Source organism: Pseudophryne corroboree (genome assembly GCF_028390025.1).
Source record: "Pseudophryne corroboree isolate aPseCor3 chromosome 3 unlocalized genomic scaffold, aPseCor3.hap2 SUPER_3_unloc_50, whole genome shotgun sequence".
In the NCBI taxonomy this organism is placed as follows: domain Eukaryota; kingdom Metazoa; phylum Chordata; class Amphibia; order Anura; family Myobatrachidae; genus Pseudophryne; species Pseudophryne corroboree.
This window is the reverse complement of record NW_026967542.1, coordinates 151,597-171,301: the sequence shown is the minus strand read 5'-3', so window position 1 is coordinate 171,301 and position 19,705 is coordinate 151,597. Positions and strand designations below refer to the sequence as shown.

General features: G+C 49.5%; 1 protein-coding gene across 1 annotated transcript in view; it reads left to right on the top strand.

Annotated features, from left to right (window-relative positions):
• The window catches only part of LOC134984388 (gastrula zinc finger protein XlCGF17.1-like), a 129,136-nt gene extending 115,982 nt beyond the window's left edge, over window positions 1-13,154 (top strand). Inside the window, exons 2-3 of the mRNA XM_063949976.1 lie at window positions 5,422-6,277; window positions 13,106-13,154. Of these exons, the coding sequence (XP_063806046.1) occupies window positions 5,422-6,277; window positions 13,106-13,154 (905 nt within the window). The remainder of the gene's footprint in view (window positions 1-5,421; window positions 6,278-13,105) is intronic.
• The last annotated feature ends 6,551 nt before the right edge of the window (window positions 13,155-19,705 follow it).

The window sequence follows — 19,705 nt, the reverse complement described above, 5'->3', positions numbered from 1 at the left end:
AGGTACCGCACAGCGATCGCACGCTACGCACCATGCTCCCACTACATCGCGGCACTACAGGGTGCAGGGTGCGGGGGGGGGGAGGGGGTGGCGCCCTGGGAAGCATATAAACCTCAAAGGAGACTGGCTATAGGGGACATAGTGCCCGGGCACTGTCCTAACCCTCGCCAGTATAAATATTTATTTAAAAATAGCGGGACTGAAGCGCGCCATTACTGGGGCGGAGCTTAGCCCTCACAACAGCGCCATTTTCTCTACAACAGGCTGCAGAGACGCTGGTCCTTCCTCACACTGCTGCATAAGTATCAGGGGGGGGGGGGCACAGTAAAAATGGTGCAATATATGTATGTTATAAAAGCGCTGCAGGTCTGAGGCATTGTTTAGTGTTCTCAGAACCGTTGGTGAAGCGCTGGGTTGTGAGCTGCCAAACTCTCTCTGTGTCTCTCTGTCAGACTTTAGGTGCGTATGTCCCCTATATGCCCAGTGTGTTTGTGAGTGGCGAATACACGTGTGTCGGCATGTCTGAGGCGGAGTGCTCTTCCCAGGAGGAGACTGTATTAGGGACACAAACGGCTGTGGGAGTGACCCTGTCGGCATTGCCGACTCCTGATTGGGTAAATGTGTTGAATGCTTTGAATGCAAATGTGGCTCTTATTAATAAGAGATCGGATAAATCTGAGTCTCAGAACCAGGCATGGAAGATATCTGTGGAGGATGTGTTATTACAAGTCCAGACCCCCTCGGGGTCACAAAAGCGATCGTTTGCTCAGTTAACAAACACAGATACCGACACGGACTTTGACTCCAGTGTCGACTACAGTGATACCAGATTAGATCCAAAATTGGCAAAGAGCATTTGGTACATGATTGTGGCGATAAAAGACGTATTACATATCTCGGAAGACCCTCTTCTTCCTGACAAAAGGGTCTGTATGTATAAGGGGAAGAAGCCTGAGGTAACGTTTCCTCCCTCTCATGAACTGAACGCTCTATTTCAAAAGGTTTTGTGAAAATCCTGACAAAAAGTTTCAGATTCCCAAAAGGATTCAGGTGGCGTATCCGTTTCCCTCGGGAAATAGGGAAAAGTGGGAGTCACCCCTCATTGTGGACAAGGCTCTAGCACGGCTGTCCAAAAAGGTGGCTCTTCCGTCCCCTGACACGGCAGCCCTTAAGGATCCTGCGGATCGTAGGCAGGAAACTACATTGAAATCCATTTATGTCACCACAGGTACGCTGCTCAGGCCAGCCATTGCATCTGCCTTGGTGAGTAGTGCTATCGAAAAATGGGCTGATAGCTTGTCTTCTGATATAGATACCCTGGATACGGATAGCATTCTCTTGACACTAGTTCATATCAGGGACGCTGCAGCCTACCTAAAGGAAGCTGCGAGGGATATCGGCCTTTTGGGTTCGAAAGCCAATGCCATGGCAGTCTCAGCTAGGAGAGCATTGTGGATTCATCAATGGAATGCTGATTCTAAGAGAAATATGGAATCTCTACCATATAAAGATGGTGTCTTGTTTGGTGACAGCCTCGCTGATTTGGTATCTATGGCTACCGCGGGTAAGTCATCCTTTTTACCTTATGTTCCTGCGCAACAAAAGAAAACACACCACTATCATATGCAGTCCTTTAGGCCCAATAAATACAAGAAAGGCAGAGGTTCTTCCTTCCTTGCTACTAGAGGAAGGGGAAAAGGTAAAAGATCACCAGCAGTGGCAGGTTCCCAGGAGCAGAAGTCCTCCCCCGCTTCTACTAAATCCACAGTATGACGCTGGGACTCCTCTGTGGGAGTCCGCACCGGTGGGGGCACGTCTCAAACTCTTCAGTCAGTTCTGGGTTCATTCGGCCCTGGACCCATGGGTTTTGGAAATAGTGTCCCCGGGGTACAAACTAGAGTTTCAAGACGTTCCCCCTCGCCGATTTTTCAAAGCGGCCTTACTAGCTTATCTTCCGGACAGGGAGGTGGTATGCGACGCAATACAAAAGTTGTGTCAAAATCAGGTCATTATCAAGGTTCCCCCGTCACAACAGAGAGAAGGATTTTATTTGAGCCTATTCGTGGTCCCGAAGCCGGACAGCTCAGTCAGACCAATCCTGAATCTAAAATCTCTCAATTTCTACCTAAGAAAATTCAAATTCAAGATGGTATCTCTCCGAGCAGTGATCTCCAGTCTGGAGGAAGGGGATTTTATGGTGTCGGTAGATATAAAGGATGCCTACTTACATGTTCCCATTTATCCTCCGCATCAGGCTTGCCTGAGGTTTGCAGTTCAGGATTGTCATTACCAATTTCAAACGTTGCCGTTTGGTCTGTCCACGGGTCCGAGGGTTTTCACCAAAGTAATGACAGAAATTATGGTTCTCCTGCGCAAGCGAAGAATCACAATTATCCCGTACTTGGATGATCTCCTGATAAAGGCGAGATCCAGGGACCAATTGATGCAGAATATTACGATCTCCCTGACAGTTCTGCAACAACATGGTTGGCTCCTAAACTTGCCGAAATCAGAGTTGGTACCGACGACGTGGCTGTCCTTTCTGGGAATGATTCTGGACACAGAATTACAGAGAGTTTTTCTTCCAGTGGAAAAGGCTCTGGAAATTCAGAACATGGTCAAAAAAATTCTGAAACCGACAAGAGTGTCAATCCATCAATGCACTCGGTTGCTGGGGAAAATGGTGGCGGCTTACGAGGCCAGTCAGTTTGGCAGATTCCATGCCAGGGTGTTTCAGTGGGATCTGTTGGACAAGTGGTCCCGATCCCACCTTCACATGCACCGAAGGATAATCCTGTCTTCCAATACCAGAATCTCGCTCCAGTGGTGGCTGAACAGCTCTCACCTCCTAGAGGGGCGCAGGTTCGGGATCCAGGACTGGATCCTAGTGACCATGGATGCGAGTCTCCGAGGCTGGGGTGCAGTCACACAAGGGGAAAACTTGTCTACACATAAACGTTCTGGAGTTAAGGGCCATTTACAACGGCATTCTGCAAGCAGAACATCTTCTGCGAAATCTGCCCTTCCTGATTCAATTGGACAATTTAACAGTAGTAGCGTACATAGGGGGTCATTCCAAGTTGTTCGCACGTTGACGATTTTCGCAACGGAGCGAGTAAGGCAAAAATGCGCATGGTTCGCAGTGCGCATGCGGTTAGTATTTTAACACAAAACTTAGTAGATTTACTTACGTCCGAACTAAGAATTTTCATCGTTGAAGTGATCGGAGTGTGATTGACAGGAAGTGGGTGTTTCTGGGCGGAAACTGGCTGTTTTCTGGGAGTGTGCGGAAAAACGCAGGCGTGTCAGGGAAAAACGCGGGAGTGTCTGGAGAAACGGTGAGTGGCTGGCCGAACGCAGGGCATGTTTGTGACGTCAAACCAGGAACGAAATGGGCTGAGCTGATCGCAGTGTAGGAGTAAGTCTCGAGCTACTCAGAAACTGCTAAGAAATTTCTATTCGCAATTATGCAAATCTTTCGTTTGCAATTTCGCTTAGCGTGTGCAATGCTGCTAAAAGCAGCTAGCGAGCGAACAACTCGGAATGAGGGCCATAAACTGCCAGGGCTGAACAAAAAGCAGAGCAGCAATGGCAGAGGCCACGAAAGTTCTGCGTTGGGCGGAAAAGCATACAAGCGCTCTGTCAGCAATCTTCATTCCAGGAGTGGACAACTGGGAAGCAGACTTCCTCAGCAGATACGATCTCCATCCAGGGGAGTGGGGTCTTCATCAAGAGGTCTTCACAGAAGTGACAAGTCTTTGGGGAGTTCCTCAAATAGGCATGATGGCGTCTCGTCTCAACAAGAAACTTCAGAGATATTGTTCCAGGTCGCAGGACCCTCAAGCAATAGCTGTGGACACCCTAGTAACACCATGAGTGTTTCAGTCGGGGTATGTATTCCCACCGCTTCCACTCATTCCGAAAGTAATAAAGATCATAAGAAGAACAAAGGTTCAGGCTATCTTCATTGTTCCAGACTGGCCAAGGAGGGCTTGGTATCCAGATCTTCAGGAATTACTCATAGGAGATCCCTGGCCTCTTCCTCTACGAGAGGACTGTTACAGCAGGGGCCGTGCGTGTATCAGGACTTAACGCGGCTACGTTTGACGGCGTGGCAGTTGAACGCCGGATCCTAGCTCGAAAAGGTATTCTCTGTGAAGTCATTCCCACACTTCTTCAGGCTAGAAAAGGGGTAATGTCTAAACATTACCACCGTATTTGGAGAAAATATGTGTCTTGGTGTGAATCCAAGAAGGCTCCTACGGAAGAATTTCAGTTAGGACGTTTTCTCCATTTTCTACAGGCCGGTGTGGATGCTGTTTAAAGTGGGCTCAATTAAAGTACAGATTTCAGCCTTATCGGTTTTCTTTCAAAAACATTTGGCCTCTCTTCCAGAAGTTCAGACTTTCGTGAAAGGCGTATTGCACATCTGGGCTCATTCTATGGCTGGTTTGCCGTTACCAAAATCGGTGAAGGCCAATTCTACCAGGAAGGTGGGCGCGTCCTGGGCGGCTGCCCGGGGGTCTCGGCGTTACAACTTTGCCGAGCAGCTGCTTGGTCGGGTTCAAACACATTTGCTAGGTTTTACAAGTTTGATACCCTGGCCGAGGAGGACCTCATGTTTGGTCAATCGGTGCTGCAGACTCATCCGCACTCTCCCGCCCATGCTAGAGCTTTGGTATAACCCCCATGGTTCTTATGGTTACCCCAGCATCCTCTGGGACGTATGAGAAAATAGGATTTTAATACCTACCGGTAAATCCTTTTCTCTTAGTCCGTAGAGGATGCTGGGCGCCCGTCCCAGTGCGGGCTGTGTCTGCAGTTATTAGTTATGGTTACACACAGGTTGTGTTATGTTATAGTCAGCCTGTTGCTGACATGGTTCATGCCATTGGATTGAGTTCTGTTGAATGCCATGTTGCGTGGCGTGTTTGAGGTGTGAGCTGGTATGTATCTCACCTTAGTTTAACAACAATTCCTTTCCTCAAAATGTCCGTCTCCCTGGGCACAGTTCCTATAACTGGAGTCTGGAGGAGGGGCATATTGGGAAGAGCCAGTTCACACCCATTCAATGTCTTAAAGTGCCCATGTCTCCTCCGGATCACGTCTATACCCCATGGTTCTTAATGTTACCCCAGCATCCTCTACGGACTAAGAGAAAAGGATTTACCACTAGGTATTAAAATCCTATTATCTAAGTCTTATTATAATATTACATTTGTTATTGTGAGTGTTCTCAGGAGGGTGGATACAATGATAGTCTGAGACACAGTATTATAAAGCCTTCATTAAAAGTTATATTTTATTATACACACACATTTACAATTAAGTGTCCCATAGAGTCGTCTTCTCCTATTGTTTACAAGATTAATATTGTTACAGAAAATGTCACATTTCCATAATGTATTTTATTTCCAGCAGATGGACACACAAGCAGGAATATCTCAGAAGGACATCTAATGTTATCCCTGGATTGTGACATAAAAGATAATGACAGTAGACAGGATTCTCCAGGAGATAACCCCATTAACCCAATTATACATCCAGCTTTATCAGCTGATCCCCCTGATCCTGGGAAATGTTCTCCTGATCACTCTGATATTGGTGCATCTGTTACAGCTCTGACAGTAGATACAGTGTTTCCCTGTTCTATAGATGCCAAATGTTTAACACAGAACACAAACCTTATTACCCATCAGACAGGTAAGGCAGGTGAAAGGCCACTGATATGTTCTGAGTGTGGGAAATGTTTTACACAGAAATCACAACTTGTTACACATAAGAGAAGTCACACAGGTGAGAAGCCATTTACATGTTCTGAGTGTGGGAAATGTTTTGCACACAAATCACATCTTGTTATACATCACAGAAGTCACACAGGTGAAAAGCTGTTTTCTTGCTCTGAGTGTGGGAAATGTTTTACACAAAAATCACATCTTGTTATACATCACAGAAGTCACACAGGTGAGAGGCCATTTCTATGCTCTGAGTGTGGGAAATGTTTTGCAAACAAATCAGATCTTGTTAGACATCAGAGAAGTCACACAGGTGAGAAGCCATTTCTATGTTCTGAGTGTGGGAAAGGTTTTGCGCACAAATCACATCTTGTTATACATCACAGAAGTCACACAGGTGAGAAGCTGTTTTCTTGCTCTGAGTGTGGTAAATGTTTTACACAAAAATCACATCTTGTTATACATCACAGAAGTCACACAGGTGAGAAGGCATTTCCATGTTCTGAGTGTGGGAAACGTTTTGCACACAAATCAGATCTTGTTATACATCACAGAAGTCACACAGGTGAGAAGCTGTTTTCTTGCTCTGAGTGTGGGAAATGTTTTACACAAAAATCACATCTTGTTATACATCACAGAAGTCACACAGGTGAGAAGCTGCTTTCTTGCTCTGAGTGTGGGAAATGTTTTACACAAAAATCGCATCTTGTTATACATCACAGAAGTCACACAGGTGAGAGGCCATTTCTATGCTCTGAGTGTGGGAAATGTTTTGCAAACAAATCAGATCTTGTTAGACATCAGAGAAGTCACACAGGTGAGAAGCCATTTACATGTTCTGAGTGTGAGAAATGTTTTGCAAACAAATCAGATCTTGTTAGACATCAGAGAAGTCACACACGTGAGAAGCCATTTCTATGTTCTGAGTGTGGGAAATGTTTTGCACAAAAATCACATCTTGTTATACATCACAGAAGTCACACAGGTGAGAAGACATTTCTATACTCTGAGAAATAAATCAGCTCTTGTTGCACACAATAGACATCACTCAGGTGAGGAACCATTTTAATCTTCTGGAGTATACTTATCATTGCCATGCGTTGTTCTTCAAGGTTCTTATCCTATCTCCTATGCTTTTTGCAATATACATGCTACCACTGGGTGAAATAATCAGATGTCATCTACCACTGCTATACAGATGACCTGTCTTTTGCTCTGGGTACTGAGAGCCCAGTACCAATCCTAAATGGTTGTCTAGCTGAGCGCCAGGTGTGGGTGATGCCAGTTGGCTGTGACTCAGTCCTGGTTAAACAGGTCCTTATGATAGAAGCTCACCAACAAAGAACACAGCTACAGCTCAGCTTTGTTACCAACCAGACTTACGCTTGGGGGTTCAGAGTTACAAAATGCTGATCATGTGCGGAATCTTGGTGTCATGGATGGTGGAGTGACACTTAGACATTGGTATCTGCCACAATCAGATTCTCATCTGAGGAACATAGCCAGACTCCAGCACTTATTTCCCTCAGATCTACCTACAGTCATACATACACTTGTATCATCACACATAGACTACTGCAATGTCCTCTACCTGGGTCTCCCAGCAATAGAATTGCACCGCTTGTAGCTTGTACAGAATGCAGCAGCCAGGCTGTTACCTAACCAGCCCGTTCCTGCCACATAACACCCATTCTCTGCTCCCTTCACCGGCTGCCTGTAAGATGGTGATCTGTTACATAATCTTACTGACTCTCCCAGCCCTACATGACCAGGGTCCATGGTACCAGAAGCAGCTTCTGCCTCCTTACTGCCCTGCTTGGTTACTTCCATCTGCAGATGAAGGACTGTTACCAGCAGTACCAAGAATCCCCAAGAAGTTCTGAGATGTCAGGGGTGAGACAGGGTGGTGGCACTAGTGCTGTAGCGGGGGCTGTAGGTAATATTGTCCCCAAGCAGCGCTAAGGTGTCAGAGGGGAGACAGGGCAGTGGCAGTAGCTGGAGGGTCAGGTGACATTTGGGGAGACAGGGCGGTAGCAGTAGGGGGAGATGGTGCGGTGGCAGTAGTGGGGGGAGATGTGGCAGTATTGGGGGAGACAGGGTGGTTGCAGTAGTTGGGGGAGGTGGGGTGGGTGGAAGTAGTGGGAGGGGGTGGGGGCTAGATGGGGTAGTGGGGGAGATAAGGCAGTGTCAGTATTGGGGAGAGACTGGTGATAGTAGTGGGGAGGAGACAGGGCGGGTGGCAGTAGTGGGGGAAGACAGGGCGGTGGAAGGAGACGGGGCAGGTAGCAGTTGTGTGGGGGAGACAGGGTGCTGGCAGTAGTGGAAGGAGACAGGGCCGGTGGCAGTAGTGGGGGGAGACAGGGCGGGGGCAGTAGTGGAAGGAGATGGTGGTAGTAGTGGGGGGAGATGGGGCAGGTAGCAGTTGTGTGGGGGAGACAGGGTGGTGGCAGTAGTGGAAGGAGATAGGGCGGGTTTCAGTAGTGGGGGAGACAGGGTGGTAGGCAGTAGTAGAGGGAGAAAGGGCGGATGGCAGTTTTGTGGGGGACACGGCAGTGGCCGTAATGGGGGAGACAAGGTGGGAGGCAGTAGTAGAGGGAGACAGGGCAGGTGGCAGTAGTGGTGGGAGACAGGGTGGTGGCCGTAGTGGAAGGAGACAGGGCTGGTGGCATTAGTGGAAGGAGACAGGGCCGGTGGCAGTAGTGGAAGGAGACAGGGTGGGAGGCAGTAGTAGAGGGAGACAGGGCGGTGGCAGTAGTGGAAGGAGACAGGGTCGTTGGCAGTAGTGGACGGAGATGGTGCTAGTAGTGGGGGGAGACGGGGCGGGTAGCAGTTGTGTGGGGGAAACAGGGTGGTGGCAGTAGTGAAAGGAGACAGGGTGGGTGGCAGTAGTGGGGGAGGCAATAGTAGAGGGAAACAGGGCAGGTGGCAGTAGTGGGGTGAGACAGGGCGGTGGCAGTAGTGGAAGGAGATGGTGGTAGTGAGGGAGACAGGGCGGTGGCAGTAGTGGAAGGAGACAGGGCGGGTGGCAGTAGTGGGGGGAGACGGCAGTGGCAGTAGTAGAGGGAGACAGGCAGGGGTGGATTGGGAGCAAAATGCGGACCTGGAAAAATTTGTACTAGTGGGCCCACATGGGCAGCACCAGAGGTGTAAGATCTAGACATGGGCCATGGCAGCAGCACCCTCCCCCCAAGACTTTCCAGATAGTGGGCATGTCCAGCATCAGGGGAAAGTTAAAAGGAAATAAAATTAAATGTTATGAGCACATTATATGATACACCTTTAGATTTTAGGAAACTATATCATTCTTTAGAAAGATATATATTCTTGCTATTACAACAACCGTATCCCAATCACTATTCACTCAATCTTATATGTCAGCCAAGCAGGCAGACAGAGCATACACTAGATCATCTGCAATCACAGGCTAAGTGGCAAAGTAAGTTTCATATATGCAAACTGTTTGGCATCTTATTCATTAAGTCTATAAATAGGACCACATGTCCTCAAACAAAACAGGCCCCACGGGTGCGTCGGCCCACCGGGAATCTTCCCTGTAGACCCTATGCCCAATCCGCCTCTGGAGACAGGGCAGGTGGCAGTAGTGGGGGGAGACAGGGTGGGTGGCAGTAGTGGGGGGGTGACAGGGCCGGTGGCAGTAGTGGGGGGGAGACAGGGTGGGTGGCAGTAGTAGAGGGAGACAGGGCAGTGGCAGTAGTGGAGGGAGACGGCAGGTGGCAGTAGGGGGGGAGACGGCGGTGGCAGTAGTGGAAGGAGACAGGGCGGGTGGCAGTAGTGGAAGGAGACAGGGTGGGTGGCAGTAGTGGAAGGAGACAGGGCGGGTGTCAGTAGTGGAAGGAGGCAGGGCGGGTGGCAGTAGTGGAAGGAGACAGGGCGGATGGCAGTAGTGGAAGGAGACAGGGCAGGTGGCAGTAGTGGAAGGAGACAGGGCGGGTGGTAGTGGGGGAGACAGCGGTGGCAGTAGTGGAAGGAGGCAGGGTGGGTGGCAGTAGTGGAAGGAGACAGGGCGGATGGCAGTAGTGGAAGGAGACAGGGCGGGTGGCAGTAGTGGAAGGAGACAGGGCGTGTGGCAGTAGTGGGAGGAGACAGGGCGGGTGGCAGTAGTGGAGGGAGACTGGGCGGGTGGCCGCAGTTCAGTACCAGGGGATGCTGGAGGCAGTAAAGAGGTGTATGGGTCCTACACAGAATCAGTTGATAATTAGACTTAATGATGATTATGCTTCCTCATTTCTAATTAGGAGCGACCAAGCTGATGCGAAACATACGTCTCAGTTTATGAGAGCTTGGACGTGCATCACTTCCGGAGGTGCGGGGAATACACCTGACCCGGCACCCGGCTCTCTTTATGGTTCCCGGAAAGCAACAGAGATCCATCAGCAATATACAGACCGCACACCGCAAATAGGTATTCAGAGCGGCTCTCTCATCCACCGCTTTATGTCTGCCCCCCCCCCCCTGCAATGTCCGTGCACAACAGGGGATGTTGGATGTGAATCGGGGAAAGCAGAAGCCGCTCGTTCTTTATCTCTTTCAGTCCTGGTGTGCACGGCTTCTCACCGCTCTTATTGACCCCATTCACTGCCAGCGTAACACCCTGGCACATGGGGCAACAGCAGAAGGGTAGACCGTCAAAATACAACAGGACTCTGTATCTATCTAACATCACCTATTGGCTGTTGCCTTCTACACAATTTAAAATAATGCATTACATGCAAAGAACGGTCTAAGTATAGGGACGGATGGGCTATAGCTCCTTACGAGTTGCACTAACTGTCAGTTAATAACAACACACAATGTATTAAAACTACAAGAGGGATTGTGTCTACAGTCCATCTACGCTATTATCCCACTGCAGCTCTTAGTCCCTAGATCAGCGGTGGCCAACCAGTGGGTCCTGAGCCACATGCGGCTCTTTCTTCAAATGTGGCTCCTAAAACACAAAGTCACATGACCACAACAGATTCGGTAACCACTGCACTCCAGAAAGACACGCAGCAGCACTACTGGGACTTAGAACTGAGGGAGCCAGATACTAGAGATGAGACACCCACCAGCAAGTTGGGGGAAGCTGACGTGACATATGGGGGATCTGGCTGGAGTGACACAGCAGGGTGCTGGTTGAGGTGACAGGGTGGTGTCTGGAGTGACACAGCAGGGTGCTGGCTGAAGTGACAGGGTGGTGGCTGGAGTGACACAGCAGGGTGCTGGCTGAAGTGACAGGGTGGTGGCTGGAGTGACACAGCAGGGTGCTGGCTGAAGTGACAGGGTGGTGGCTGGAGTGACACAGCAGGGTGCTGGCTGAAGTGACAGGAGGGTGCTGGTTGGAGTAACAGAAGGGTGCTAGCTGAAGTGACAGGGTGGTGGCTGGAGTGACACATCAGGGTGCTGGTTGGAGTAACAGAAGGGTGCTGGCTGAAGTGACACATCAGGGTGCTGGCTGAAGTGACAGGAGGGTGCTGGTTGGAGTAACAGAAAGGTGATGGTTGGAGTGACATGAGGGAGCTGGCTGAAGTGACAGGAAGGTGCTGGTTGGAGTGACAGAAGGGTGATGGTTGGAGTGACATAGGGGAGCTGGCTGAAGTGACAGGAGGGTGCTGGTTGGAGTAACAGAAAGGTGCTGGTTGGAGTGACATGAGGGAGCTGGCTGAAGTGACAGGAGGGTGCTGGTTGGAGTGACAAGGGTGATGGTTGGAGTGACATATGGGGGAGCTAGCTGAAGTGACAGGAGGGTGCTGGTTGGAGTGACAGAAGGGTGATTGTTGGAGTGACATATGGGGGAGCTGGCTGAAGTGACAGGAGGGTGCTGGTTGGAGTGACAGAAGGGTGATGGAGTGACATATGGGGGAGCTGGCTGAAGTGACAGGAGGGTGCTGGTTGGAGTAACAAGGGTGCTAGCTGAAGTGACAGGGTGGTGGCTGGAGTGACATATCAGGGTGCTGGCTGAAGTGACAGGAGGGTGCTGGTTGGAGTAACAGAAGGGTGCTGGCTGAAGTGACACATCAGGGTGCTGGCTGAAGTGACAGCAGGGTGCTGGTGGGAGTAACAAGGGTGCTGGCTGAAGTGACACATCAGGGTGCTGGCTGAAGTGACAGGAGGGTGCTGGTTGGAGTAACAGAAAGGTGATGGTTGGAGTGACATGAGGGAGCTGGCTGAAGTGACAGGAGGGTGCTGGTTGGAGTGACAGAAGGGTGATGGTTGGAGTGACATAGGGGAGCTGGCTGAAGTGACAGGAGGGTGCTGGTTGGAGTAACAGAAAGGTGCTGGTTGGAGTGACATGAGGGAGCTGGCTGAAGTGACAGGAGGGTGCTGGTTGGAGTGACAAGGGTGATGGTTGGAGTGACATATGGGGGAGCTAGCTGAAGTGACAGGAGGGTGCTGGTTGGAGTGACAGAAGGGTGATGGTTGGAGTGACATATGGGGGAGCTGGCTGAAGTGACAGGAGGGTGCTGGTTGGAGTGACAGAAGGGTGATGGTTGGAGTGACATATGGGGGAGCTGGCTGAAGTGACAGGAGGGTGCTGGTTGGAGTGACAGGAGAGTGATGGTTGGAGTTGCATATGGAAGAGCTAGCTGAAGTGACAGGAGGGTGCTGGTTGGAGTGACATATGGGGGAACTGGCTGAAGTGACAGGAGGGTGCTGGTTGGAGTGACAGAAGGGTGATGGTTGGAGTGACATATGGGGGAGCTGGCTGAAGTGACAGAAGGGTGCTGGTTGGAGTGACAGGAGGGTGCTGGCTGAAGTGACAGGAGGGTGCTGGTTGGAGTGACAGGAGGGTGCTGGCTGAAGTGACAGGAGGGTGCTGGTTGGAGTGACAGGAGGGTGCTGGCTGAAGTGACAGGAGGGTGCTGGTTGGAGTGACAGGAGGGTGCTGGCTGAAGTGACACATGGGGGAGCTGAAGTGTATTATGTGAATCTGGCTTTTACAATTATTTTATGTGGAAGCAGCTTTTTCAATGTATTTTAAGTTGGATCTGGATTTTTCAGTGTATTTTATACCAGGGGCATGACCTAGCAGGTGCAAGGCCACACCCCATTTTTGCAATGTCGGCGCTCTGACGTACCTAACACATTTTTGGGGCCACCCCTGATCTAGATGATAAAAACGTTCCCTGCAGTGAGATGCTAATGTGAGTGACCAATACCATGAAGCTGGTTCATATCTATTGAATGACGGTGTTGCTGAATGCACAGAGAGTTATTGGAATAATTATAATACTATAAACCACGCTTTATTTGGGTCACCTGGTTGACCATTAATTGCTTTTCAGATCCCTTGTGACTGGGGTTTTTATAGTATTGAATCCTTTCCCTAGTCATATTGGTTTTGTACCTGCTTTTATTGATTTATTCAGGGAGCTTTTCACATACTTTTGGATTATCTTTAAAACATCTGCCACTTGAGACTACCCCTGAGGAAGTCCCAGTTAGGGACGAAACGCGTTGGGTTGTGTTCAAGTTCTGTATTCCATCTGTATCTATGCTACCAAGGAAGATTTGTCACCAACCTTAAGTGTCATCTGGACTTTTCATCTGACAGAAATTGTTTGTATACACTGCCTATACTTTCTGTAAAAAGATGTTGATATGCTCACAGACATTTTTCGTGGCTTTTATGTATTAAATACTAAAACTGAAATTTTTAATTTGTTTTAATGCGATATACAGTACTATTTACAAGCGCACTTAGACCTGTTTTGTTTGTTGTGTATCATTGAGCCTCATCTAACGGGGTTCGTCTAAGCTGCAGCTCAGTTTCTTTCCACTTAGCGCCTAAGGGTACCCCTTTTTGTTTAAATATATATATATTAGTATGCTTAGCTTAAAAAATATATGTGAATATACATAGCTAAGTTAAAATAGGTGACTATATATATATATATATATATTAAATAGCGTGATGTAGATCAGCTCAATTGTGAAAAAGGGGTATAAGTGAGCCCGGACCATATAGCAATCAGAAAATGGCTGATCTCATACTCTTTATCTTGAGATCCACACAGAGTTGTTGACACCACCAGGACTTTTTCAATAGTTTCATGAAGATCCAAAAGACATAAAATAATAAAAACCCACATAGTGTAAAACCACAGGTCAAGCTCAGAGCACTACAGGACTGCTAGTAGCTGCTGGTACATTAGTTAGAAAGATATATCGCTTATCTGAGTCTCAGCATTCAGCCAACGCGTTTATTCCAGGTGGAGCAAGTGTCCTCACCTCCAGACTTCCTCAGGGGTAATGACTGGCCTCGTGCCAGACAGGGTTTATATAGGGCTAACAATTAGCATAGTTAATGATTCCAATATGGCCAACACAGGATATCCTGTAGTATGAATAAGGTATATCTCTTCTGTTAACTTATACCTAAACCCAATTTACAGACAATGTAACCAACCCTCTCAGGGTGATATGTGTATAGAAATGCCTCTTTAACATAATAATGGTATATACTGCACATAATAATATTATTATTCATATTTTTGTGGTAATCCGAATCTCGGGAAAACCGGAAGCGGAAATGACGCTCTGTTATTGTGAACATATAATGGTCTAACAACCAGAGTAATCATGGCCACCAACCCGGAAGTGAGTGGCAGGGCCAGCAGCAGAAATCACAGGGCCCGGTACACTGACTTCTCTGGGGGCCCTCCCCCTGATCACCCCCTCGCCCACGCACCCACCATATCACCACCACTGCACATACACATTCCATACCTGTGCCAGAACATGTATCACCACATATAAGACATTCTAATACTGTCATTGTTCCGTACAAGTACAGAAGATGTCACACAATAAGCTGTGCCAATGTCCAACGTTTGAGTCCTGGGAAACACTTTATCAACATAAAATAATCATCAAAACCATCCCTTATATACCAGATCCCTATCAATGTAAAGTGACCAGACATCGTGGCTCACCAGTCACTGGGGCTGCAACGTCACTGATATATGACATGTCCCACTACATTACACCCTTACCAGGGTCAGGGGTTCCTGTCTGCAATGCCATGGACACAGTAGGATGGCATTGGGATCCCAGTGGTCCGAAGACCAACAACTGTATCCTGATGTGCAGAATCCTGACAGCTGCTAAGTATTCTAAACCCTTCCCTTCTACCCCCCTAACCCTACCTACCAGTAGCCTAACCCTAACCACCACCCCCACAGCCTAACCCTCCCTCCCTAGTGCCTAACCCTCCTTCTTTATCTCCTAACTGTATCCCTCCCTTCCTGCAGCCTAAACCTAACCTCTCTCCAGCCCCACAGACTAACCCTAACCTCCCCATAGTGCCTAAACCTAACCTACCCCAAGCTCTGCAGCCTGACCCTCCCCTTAGTGCCTAACCCTCCCTTCCTGCAGCCTAACCCTCCCCTTTGTGCCTAAACCTAATCTAATATACATATTGGAGCTGATTGGCTGGTGCGTTATCACCTTGCACTTATCACTGGTTTATCACTTCCTTATACCTTCTCCAGGATAACACATCTGCCCCAATGTACCTTAAAATCAACACATTATACATTTGATACCAGTGAAAAAGTGACAATATCTATACAAACATTGACTGAACTGAAATAAAAAATCAAGAAAAAGAAGAGAGAGAGAGGGAGAGATAGAAAGAGAATGGAAATCTAGCAGTAACATTGCACTGTCACTTACCACACACTGTTTCTCTGTCACTGACGGTGCTGGCTGCTGACAGTCAGTGTCCTGCAGTCTTCCTGATTGCTGCATCATCAGTGAGGAGCAGGGGAGAGTATCTGCTGTGTGGTGCTAGCAGTGCTGCAGCTTGTGCTGCATCATCAGTAAAGAGCAGGGGAGAGTATCTGCTGTGTGGTGCCAGCAGTGCTGCAGATTGTGCTGCATCATCAGTGGGGAACAGGGGAGAGTATCTGCTGTGTGGAGCCGGCGGTGCTGCAGCTTGTGCTGCATCATCAGTGGAGAGCAGGGGAGAGTATCTGCTGTGTGGAGCCAGCAGTGCTGCATCATCAGTGGGGAGCAGGGGAGAGTATCTGCTGTGTGGAGCCAGCAGTGCTGCAGCTTGTGCTGCATCATCAGTGGGGAGCAGGGGAGAGTATCTGCTGTGTGGTGCCAGCAGGGCTGCAGCTTGTGCTGCATCATCAGTGGAGAGCAGGGGAGAGTATCTGCTGTGTGGTGCCAGCAGTGCTGCATCATCAGTGGGGAGCAGGGGAGAGTATCTGCTGTGTGGAGCCGGCAGTGCTGCAGCTTGTGCTGCATCATCAGTGGGGAGCAGGGGAGAGTATCTGCTGTGTGGTGCCAGCAGTGCTGCAGCTTGTGCTGCATCATCAGTGGGGAGCAGGGGAGAGTATCTGCTGTGTGGTGCCAGCAGTGCTGCAGCTTGTGCTGCATCATCAGTGGAGAGCAGGGGAGAGTATCTGCTGTGTGGAGCCAGCAGTGCTGCATCATCAGTGGGGAGCAGGGGAGAGTACCTGCTGTGTGGAGCCAGCAGTGCTGCATCATCAGTGGGGAGCAGGGGAGAGTATCTGCTGTGTGGTGCCAGCAGTGCTGCAGCTTGTACTTCATCATCAGTGGGGAGCAGGGGAGAGTATCTGCTGTGTGGTGCCAGCAGTGCTGCAGCTTGTGCTGCATCATCAGTGTGGAGAAGGGGAGAGTATCTGCTGTGTGGAGCCGGCAGTGCAGCAGCTTGTGCTGCATCATCAGTGAGGAGCAGGGGAGAGTATCTGCTGTGTGGAACCAGCAGTGCTGCAGCTTGTGCTGCATCATCAGTGAGGAGCAGGGGAGAGTATCTGCTGTGTGGTGCCAGCAGTGCTGCAGCTTGTGCTGCATCATCAGTGAGGAGCAGGGGAAAGTATCTGCTGTGTGGAGCCAGCAGTGCTGCAGCTTGTGCTGCATCATCAGTGGGGAGCAGGGGAGAGTATCTGCTGTGTGGAGCCGGCAGTGCTGCATCATCAGTAAGGAGCAGGGGAGAGTATCTGCTGTGTGATGCAAGCAGTGCTGCAGCTTGTGCTGCATCATCAGTGAGGAGCAGGGGAGAGTATCTGCTGTGTGGTGCCAGCAGTGCTGCAGCTCATGCTGCATCATTAGTGGGGAGCAGGGGAGAGTATCTGCTGTGTGGAGCCGGCAGTGCTGCAGCTTGTGCTGCATCATCAGTGGGGAGCAGGGGAGAGTATCTGCTGTGTGGAGCCAGCAGGGCTGCAGCTTGTGCTGCATCATCAGTGGGGAGCAGGGGAAAGTATCTGCTGTGTGGAGCCAGCAGCGCTGCAGCTTGTGCTGCATCATCAGTGGGGAGAAGGGGAGAGTATCTGCTGTGTGGAGCCAGTAGTGCTGCAGCTCGTGCTGCATCATCAGTGGGGAGCAGGGGAGAGTATCTGCTGTGTGGAGCCAGCAGCGCTGCAGCTCGTGCTGCATCATCAGTGAGGAGCAGGGGAGAGTATCTGCTGTGTGGAGCCAGCAGTGCTGCAGCGTGTGCTGCATCATCAGTGGGGAGCAGGGGAGAGTATCTGCTGTGTGGAGCCGGCAGTTCTGCAGCTTGTGCTGCATCATCAGTGAGGAGAAGGGGAGAGTATCTGCTGTGTAGTGCCAGCAGTGCTGCATCATTAGCAGGGAGCAGGGGAGAGTATCTGCTGTGTGGAGCCAGCAGTGCTGCAGCTTGTGCTGCATCATCAGTGAGCAGCGGGGGGAGAATATCTGTTGTGTGGAGCCAGCAGTGTTGCAGCTTGTGCTGCATCATCAGTGGGGAGCAGGGGAGAGTATCTGCTTTGTGGAGCCAGCAGTGCTGCAGCTTGTGCTGCATCATCAGCAGGGAGCAGGGGAGAGTATCTGCTGTGTGGTGCCAGCAGTGCTGCATCATCAGTGGGGAGCAGGGGAGAGTATCTGCTGTGTGGTGCCAGCAGTGCTGCATCATCAGCAGGGAGCAGGGGAGAGTATCTGCTGTGTGGTGCCAGCAGTGCTGCATCATCAGTGGGGAGCAGGGGAGAGTATCTGCTGTGTGGAGCCAGCAGTGCTGCAGCTTGTGCTGCATCATCAGTGGGGAGGAGGGGAGAGTATCTGCTGTGTAGTGCAAGCAGTGCTGCAGCTTGTGCTGCATCATCAGTGGGGAGCAGGGGAGAGTATCTGCCGGCATGGGTACAGTATAATGAAGTCCACAGACCTGGTGACGGAGGTAACCGGGAAGGAGGGGGTGTTCTCTTCGCTTGCCTGGTTGTATTTTTCTTACTTAAGCAACGTCAGATCTGTGGCAGGTGTCTGTATTTCTCATCTATGTGATACAGCACTGTTTTTTGTCCTACTGGATCACTGGGACCCTCTGACCCACTAGGCCCGTGACGGGGGATCCCTTTGTACCCCCCATTGCTGGCCTGGTGAGTGGTCCGTAAGGTCACCAAATGTGCCGTCTGTACTTATATACCACCTCACATCACGCGGACGTGACCTGCACATCCGGCTGTAAACACACAAAGAAGCATGGATGCCTGACTAGAAAACACCGGCCACGATCCCATATACCTATATTGCACACATAAAACACTCAATAAAAATACAATTATACACAAAACACAGCAAATAAAAAAGGAGAGGAGCTCTAAGCGCCATCTTCTATAAACGCAATTCTGCCCATAGTTCCCATAATCCACATAACACTGTGTAATAATGTGTAACGGGCATTACGGTGTGTAATAATGGCCCTCATTCCGAGTTGATCGCACGCAAGCCGAATGTAGCAGAGTTACACACGCTAAGCCGCCGCCTACTGGGAGTGAATCTTAGCTTCTTAAAAGTGCGACCGAAGTATTCGCAATATTGCGATCACAAACCTCGTCGTAGTTTCTGAGTAGCTTCAGACTTACTCTGCCTGTGCGATCAGTTCAGTGCTTTTCGTTCCAGGTTGACGTCACAAACACACCCAGCGTTCGGCCTGGCACTCCCACCGTTTCCCCGGCCACTCCTGCGTTTTTCCCGGAAACGGTAGCGTTTTCAGCCACACGCCCCTAAAACGCTGTGTTTCCGCCCAGTAACACCCATTTCCTGTCAATCACACTACGTTCGCCGGAGCGAAGAAAAAGCCGTGAGTAAAAATACTATCTTCATAGCAAAGTTACTTGGCGCAGTCGCAGTGCGAACATTGCGCATGCGTACTAGGCGGATTTTCACTGCGATGCGATGAAAAATACTGAGCGAACAACTCGGAATGAGGGCCAATGTGTAATGGGCATTATGGTGTGTAATAATGTGTAATGGGCATTACGGTGTATAATAATGTGTAATGGGCATTACGGTGTATAATAATGTGTAATGGGCATTACGGTGTGTAATAATGTGTAATGGGCATTACAGTGTATAATAATGTGTAATGGGCATTACGATGATCTTGAAGATGTACCGTTTGTTGAAGACATTTGTAAATGTCTCTCAATACCAGCATGTTCATTTGAAGGCAGGCTTCCTGACTTTAGCATTTTCCATGAAAGTTTCCTTGAGTGACAGCTCCTCAGCCCTGGAGACTTGTATCCGTGGTTACCAGGACCCAGTCCTGAATTCCAAACTTGCGTCCCTCTAATAGGTGCGAGCTGTGTAGCCACCACAGGAGTGAACTCCTGGCTTTTGACAACAGGACTATCTTCTGGTGCATGTGTAGGTGGGATCCACTTTACCAACAGGTCCCCCTGGAATACCCTGGCATGGAACCTGCCAACCTGTATGGCCTTGTAGGCCGTCACAATATTTGCACTGATGGATCGACACTGTCGATAGTTTCAAAACTAGTATTACCATTTTCTGGATTACCAGAGCCTTTTCCACCAGAAGAAAAACTCTCTGAACTACCCTGTTCATAATCGTCCCGAAAGATAAAATAATCTTTCCTGGAAAATTTATAATCCAACCGTGTTGTTGGTATGGTCAGGGAGAGCGCAATGTTTTGTACCACATGCTCACTAAATCTCGCCTTCATCAGGAGATCTTCTAGATAC